This window comes from Oryza glaberrima, chromosome 3 (genome assembly GCF_000147395.1).
Source record: "Oryza glaberrima chromosome 3, OglaRS2, whole genome shotgun sequence".
NCBI lineage: Eukaryota > Viridiplantae > Streptophyta > Magnoliopsida > Poales > Poaceae > Oryza > Oryza glaberrima.
The window spans coordinates 17,625,678-17,633,337 of NC_068328.1; the positions used below are offsets into that span (position 1 = coordinate 17,625,678).

The following is a 7,660-nucleotide window of genomic DNA, read 5'->3' on the forward strand; positions in this document are numbered from 1 at the left end:
CGAGGTACGCTTACTCCTGGTTCTCGACCAGTCGGTTACAGTAATCTCTCGACATCTAACGCGACAATCAACATTACCGTGATAGCGACAACCAAGACCGACTAGATCACCATTGTCACCAGGACGACAACGTCCAGGATTAACGACATCAGGACGACAACGGACATGGTTAACGACATCACGACATCACACGACGATGACGAAACTCGAGATCCCCAGACTTCTAGAGGTCCCGAGGACGAGGTAGTAGGTCTAGGAGCCAAACCTCCGACTACAATAATTCCTTATCATCTTCGTCGTCATCAGGAGGCGGTTCTCGCAAGTTGTCAGGACGCCGTCCATCTATTACTCCGAATTCCCTTCAGGTGGTCGAGGTACGAGTACGACTGGTCCTCGACCAGCAACGTAGCGATCCTCGTACCACGACTTCCAATGGTCAAGGTATGACTATGACTGGTCGTTGACCATCAACGTAGAGATCCTCGTACCACGACTTCCAATGGTCGAGGTACGACTACGACTGGTCCTCGGCTAGCAGCGTAGCGGTTGTCGCACCTCAATTTTTAGTGGTCGAGTTATGACTACAACTGGTCTTCGACTAGTGGTGTAGCGATTCTCCCACTGCTTTTGCGATTTGTTGAGTACAACTATACACTTGGTCTTTGCCCAATGTGGTGGTCGTCTCATCATCTACGTCAATTTCTGTAAGTGTTTATATGTGCAATATTTATCCGTTGATCTCCTCTTCTCATATCGCCTCGTCTTGAAGGCGGTTCTATTGTCCCTTTACGCTGCTCTGACAAGCCTCCGAGAAACCCAAGGGAATTTCGGCTGGGGACGCCTAGAGCAGATAAAGTCTTGTTGGATTATAAGAGCCGAACGAACCATGTAAAACCTGGTCATGTAATAGTGCTCAATGGATGCGTATTAACCAAGCCGTGTAATTGGAAATTGATTTTTCCAACTTCACGGCTGGGGGCTAGGATTTGTCAGCTTCAGCATGGTTTGTTAGAGCATCCCCAGCAGCTCATCTATATTTGGTCCTCGAAACGTCCATATGGAGTATCATCCAAAAAAAGATTCCTCATCCATATCCCTTCCAACTACAACAGATCATCCATATCCCATCATCCTATATTTTAGTAATATCTTTCAACTAACCTTACATTTATATTTTAAGAGATATATTTTGAACTACTTAATTTTAACGATGTTATTTATCGCGATAATATTTCAATTAAATTTTAACAGAAATCTTTTTAATTGATATATTTAAAATGAGTGAAGCATTTTTTTTGTGCATTGAATGACTACATTTGCAACGGCTACATTGCCAACAGCCAGCTAGCTAATTGAAAATGTGCAACGGCTAGCACATACATGCATCATCTCTATATATACCACTACATTGCTTGCTATCCTTTTTGCACCATGCAAATTATTGTGCATGATTCTTCCATCACTCAATGAGCTCTCTTTTGAGACGTGTTTTGTTGGATGAATCATCATCATCCGACAATGACACCATCATCGCTGCTACAGCAATAGTCGCGCAAGATGAATATGAGCAGTCGAATGCTCGACGTTGTCGGTGAGGTGGTTCTGTTCCTTGTCGTCAAGTTGTTCGACGTAATCATCGAGCCAGCTATGAACAATTGCAGCACGACTACTTCTCGCCGAATCCTACATACAGCCCAGTCTTATTCCGGCGAAGGTTTGCAATTAATTTACATATTTTGGTTGATTCTGTTTTGTAGGCCACTTTATTAATTCGCATTTTGTTGCACAGGTTTAGAATGAGTCGTCATCTTTTCTTGCGCATAGTTAATGATGTGGTAGCCCATGATGATTATTTTGTGCTAAAAAGAAATGCTGCAAGTACTATGGGTATATTACCATTGGTAAAGATTGCCACTGCACTTAGAATGATAACCAATGGAGTCGCAACCGACACTCAAGATGAATATCTGCAAATTGCTGATAGTACCACTATAGAGAGTCTGAAAAGGTTTGTGAGAGCTATTGTTGAGAATTTTGGAGACGAGTACTTGCGTTATCCAACTAGTGCAGACACTTGTAGATTACTTGCACTTGGAGAGCAGAGAGGCTTTCCTGGAATGCTAGGATCCATAGATTGCATGCATTGGGAGTGGAAAAATTGCCCTGCAGCATGACAAGGCATGCATAAAGGAAAATCAAGCAAGCCCACTATAGTTTTGGAAGCTGTTGCTTCAAGAGATCTTTGGATTTTGCATGCATTCTTCGGTTTGCTAGGATCTCACAATGATATTAATGTTCTTCAGTGTTCCCCTCTCTTTGCAAGGCTAGCTGAAGGACAGGCTCCACAAGTGAATTATGAAATCAATGGTCACAACTACACAATGGGTTATTATCTTGCAGATCGTATTTATCCCTCATGGGCCACTTTTGTGAAGACAATATCAGAACCACAAGGAAATAAGAAGAAACAGTTTGCCCAACAACAGGAAGCAGCCCGCAAAGATGTTGAGCGTGCATTTGGAGTTTTGCAAGCCCGTTTTGCAATTGTGCGTGGGCCTGCTAGATTTTGGTATGCACACCAATTAAAAGAAATCATGATAGCATGTATTATTCTGCACAATATGATAGTAGAAGATGAGAAGGATGATGAAGGTCTTGACTACAACTATGATGATGAGGGAGAGCGAGTCACACCTTTGCATACCCCTATAGCTGAACTGCAGGACTTTATTCAGAATCATCATAATATTAGAAATAGACAGACTCACTCTCAGCTTCAAGAAGATCTAGTTGACCATCTATGGCAATTTCATGGTAGGAACTAGTGTAGTATGCAACCTCCCAAATATGTAGTAGGCAACTCCAATTATGTATGCAACCTCAATTATCTATGGCAATCCTAATGATGTATGCAACATGTATGTGCTCACAATTAATCATACCATTCTTCCATACAACATAAATGTCACATACCTACAACTTAAAAGTTCACAACTCATACAGATCTTAGAAGCATCAGTACATAATTGACACATGCCTACACGGCACAACATAAAAGTTCACAACTCATTAGGAAATAGCAATACGTATCACATATCCATACATCATGAACTCAATCCATATGAGCCTTTATGATCTCCTCTTGCAAACGCAAGTAATAAGCTTTTCTTGGCCCATCCATAGCACGAAGATCCATGTTCATAATTCTCTCTTCTCTTTCATGGGTTTCTAAATCTAACTTTCATTTTTCTACTTTCAACCTCTCTTTCTCTAGTGAAATAACTTCACCCAACCGGTCATTTCTTTCCTCCCTAGATTGGGCACTCATCTCCTTTTTCTCCGACCACATGTTAGTTAATGCAATAACTACAAGACTACTCTCACTTGAGCATGAAGAAGTATCACCTCGAGCGCATTTTGCCTTTTCCACCTTCCTCCCAGGTGGTCTCACCAAAGGATCAGAGATATTAATGTCAGGGCTGCAATGAAATTCCCTGGAGTTTGTCCTTGCAGATGGTATCACCAAAGGATCGACATTCGCTTTGTGTTTTTTCTGGGACGACCTATCATTCCACTTTGGATGATGATGCAAAATCTCCCAACAGTGCATTAAAGAAAATGTCTTCTTCTCTTCTGACTTGTACAATGTAGTAGCCTGAGTGATCTGCATTAATTGGCAAGATGCGAGCTGAATTAGATGCATACATAATCTTGAACAGTCATTCCATTTTGAGGTCTATTAAGAATCTGCTCATAGTACCCACAAAACTTATTAACGTGTTCTTGAATTGTACCCCAACGGTTGTTAAGTGAATTTTGGTTACGATTAGAGAGGAAATCTTTGTTTTCATGGAAGTATTGATGAATCCTTGCCTAGTAGGAGTCACGGTGTTGCTCAGCTCCTGTGATTGCATCTAAAGTTGTATTCAGCCAAGCTGACACCAACATTTTACCTTCCGCAATGCTGAAATTTTTGGATCTCTTATTGTTGGGTCTAGAGGACCCCCAACTTCAGCACTTGGTTGTTCACCAACCATAGGACTATATTGTGGCTGCTGTCCAGTTTGGGGAAAATTTTGACTAGGATCCCAAGTTTCTACATCAATGTTTGAGCCCAAAAAATTAACATAGCTGTCCATGGATTCACCTAGCAAGAAAAATCATAGGAACATAAATAAAATGAAGATAAAAGCAAGCAATATAGCAACATAAATCTAGTTTGTACTTAATTCCTATTATATATATATGCTCAATGAACATAAATTCACAAAAATCAACATACTATATTTCTCTGCTCAAGTGTGGTGTCTATACTGAAAAGAGCTCTTATCTTCACTTAACATACTATACTATCTGCTCTTCTTTGCTCTCAAAACCTCTTCTCTACCAAACAGGGCAGGCAGAGGGATGGGGGAGATGGTGAGGGGCGGCAACAGCGAGCTGCTCAGGGGCGACCAGCGGCGGCAAGGGAGGCGCGCCGGTGGCTCACGGCCGCAGGGCGGCAGCGGCTGGCAAGGGGCGGCGCTGGGTGGCGCTGGCGGATCTGGGACGCCGGTTGGCAAGGGGCGGTGGTGGCTGGCTGGTCAGGGGCGGCAGCGGCTGGTCAGGGGCGCCGGCGGTTGGCTGCGCAGGGCTGGCGCTGGCGGCTCTGGTGAGGGGTGCCGGTGGCGGATTGCGGGCGCAGGGCGACGGCGCAAGCGAGGGGTGGCGGCGGCTCACGGGCGCGGAGCAGCGGCGGCTGGCAGGCGCAGGGCCGCGGCTGGCAGGCGCAGGGCGGCGGCCACGCGCACGCCGGAGGTGGAAGGCGGCGGGAGCACGGCGACGGCGCCCTAGATCTTGTAAGCTCGCTCCATAAATCGCTGAAAAAAATCAAAAAATGGGCACGGGGAACTCACATACGCCGGATCGGGACGACGACGATGGAGGGGAAGGCGCGCCGGTGCTGAGCTCGCGTTGGAGGGGGGAGCTCGCCCGGAGGGGAGGTTCTTGCCAAAGTCCCGATGGTGGTGGGATTTCGATCTAGAGTCGTTTAGGCGAAATGGCGTGAAGAGAGAGATACGCTATTTTTACCTCTTCTCTCTCCTGCTATGGCGCATCCGCCAATTTTGGCGTGTGGGTTAGCGCATCCGCTCGAGCGCGTTTTTTCGCCCCTACACGCCAAAACTGGGATGGAGGATCGGTTCCATGATCTGCTAGGGATGCTCTTATAAGATTCAAGCTGTCTTTGTGGAAAATGGCTTTTCTATAAAAACAGCTGTGGGCTAGGAAGAGTACCAAACTCCGTTTGCTGAGGGCAACTCTAGCGAGAGTACTCTTTTATTGTCACATGCAGATTCAATTTATTTTCAATTTTTCCATACATATTATATCATGTTACCCTTGAGCGCTTGCTCGGGGGAGTTCTATTCAACATTATCGAAGACTCCATGTCTCTACGGTTCTACACCGGCATCGACTACGCGAGTACGACAAATGTTCTGAGTATTGATTTCAGGAAAAATCAGACATCAGAACAATCAAGTCAGATTTCAAGGCTTTGTCGCAGATACTGCGCCTACTCGATTACTCGAGAACGGTTGATGGGGCTTGACAAGGAATATGGAATGAAGCGATAGTGTACCCGCCGAGACGAGATTTCTTGACTTCAATCCAAATTCTCGATTACGGCAAGACGGGAGACTTAGTCACATGCTCCGTACCTTCTCGGTCAACATCGAAGATTGACCTAGACAAACCCAGTATGGTGCCTACAAAGACCAATAAGAGGAATCTAGCGTTATTTCTGATCACACCGAGAATGGTCAAGCGAGCACAACAATAGTTGTTCCAAAGTCTTCGATCGAGAACCTTAACTCGTTCATTTACATTGAAGTCGGGGGGCTACTGTCAGGGTTATGAATACCACATACCCAATAGTAATCGACTAAGCTCGGCAGGGCCCACCACATACCATGTCTTATACGGAAACAAACCTTGTATATAGAAGCAGTTCCAGATAAGGAAGGACTAATAGAGTTATACATGGAAACGACGAGGACTACTCAGATCGTATCCATATTTATCTCCCTAGTTCTACTTGGACAAGGGGGCACCTATAGGTATAAATACAACCCCCCCTAGGAGGAGAGGGGACGAGCCACAAACCCACAAAGCCACAAACTAATACAAACTAATACGCCGCCAAATATCGACATCAGAGATTAGCCTAGACATACCCCATCCGGCGCCTACGGAGGCCGGCAAGAGGGATCTAGTGCCATCTCTGATCAAGCCGAGTACAGATTCGAGGAGGAAGACTACCCTGTCATCGACTACGAGTTGGTTATCTAGCCGCCAAGTCAATGACAGCTAGATAGGTTATCCCAAATATTGTACTTGTGTGATCCAGATGAATAAAGAGCAACACCGGCTTCGGCCAACAGGATGTAGGGCTATTACCTGTTAGATAAGGGGCCCAAACATGTATAAAAATCCCTGTCTCCATCTCTTTTACCTCTATCTCGCATATACCTTGGTACCAACGATCCCCATACTATGCAAAATACCGTAGTCATGATCTCAAACGTCGACAACCACGTCTACGCAATTAATATCTACTTTAGCGCTAGCTAAACACTAAAGCAACCACTATATTTTGCTGGACTAGAGTGATCAATTATCCCGCACGTTAATTAGGAACTAACCAGGAATTAATTATCACCGAGTAAATCTTAATTACTCAGAATGATAATTCTATTAAAGCATAGTAATTAACAAAGTATAAGAAATAAGAGAGGACTACCGACAACTCCGGAATTCCTCCGACTTCTTCTACTCTAGTTTCTCCCTAATTCAGTATACAATAAAGTACAATAGAGCCTCTTATAATTCAGCTCAAGCTTGGAGTGTGTGTGTGAAGTGAGGGAGAGAGGGTCCTTAAATAGGTAGGTCATGATGGTTGGAAAACGCAAAATGTCTGAAATGCCCCGCAACCGCCATCAGTAGAGCGTTTGGAACGCCCATGCCAAACCTCAGCCTGAATGACTAAGATTGGGGTTCGGCCAAACCCTAGTTGGGCCCATTTTCTGACGTTTAGATGAAGTTTAAGGCCCACTCTGGTATGGATAGAATTCTTCCTTCACTTAAGTCTGATTTTCATCCCAACTTCGGCAGTTTATTACTTGCATCCAAATATACACCAACACTCATGGAATTTGTTAGAATTAAGTCCTACCACTATGTTGGATGTATTATTAACTATGTATTATGTAGGTATTTGCAGCATAGAATTGGCAATTAACAGCCGCCAACAAACCCCCCACACTTAGCTCTTTACTCGTCCTTGAGTAAAGGTTAAGATGCTAGTGTAGAATAAAATTCTTCAAGACATAATACAAGCACATAATTTATTCAAAACCACCCTTGTACCTATGAAATTTAATAGGGGCTAACTTACCATCTTGGGCAATTGATAAATGGAACGGTCTTCAATCCGGTCCTGCTTGTTTTCTTTGTCAGACTCTTGGGGTTTTCATACATTTTCGCAAATCAGGCTATACTCCTCATAATGACTTACTCTCAAATCACTCAAGTGTTTTGCAATTTATGTGGGTCCCCATCAAGGCACATTTTCCGAACTTTAACCCTATTTTAAAGGGTGTGTAAGTGGAGCTTGGTGGGA

At 44.2% G+C, this 7,660-nt stretch overlaps 1 protein-coding gene across 1 annotated transcript; it reads left to right on the top strand.

The window, feature by feature from the left end:
• The first annotated feature begins 4,407 nt into the window (after positions 1 to 4,407).
• Positions 4,408 to 4,833, top strand: LOC127766293 (glycine-rich cell wall structural protein 1.0-like). Its single transcript, XM_052291377.1, has one exon. It carries the CDS (start codon positions 4,408 to 4,410, stop codon positions 4,831 to 4,833), a length of 426 nt encoding a protein of 141 aa, XP_052147337.1.
• Positions 4,834 to 7,660: the final 2,827 nt, after the last annotated feature.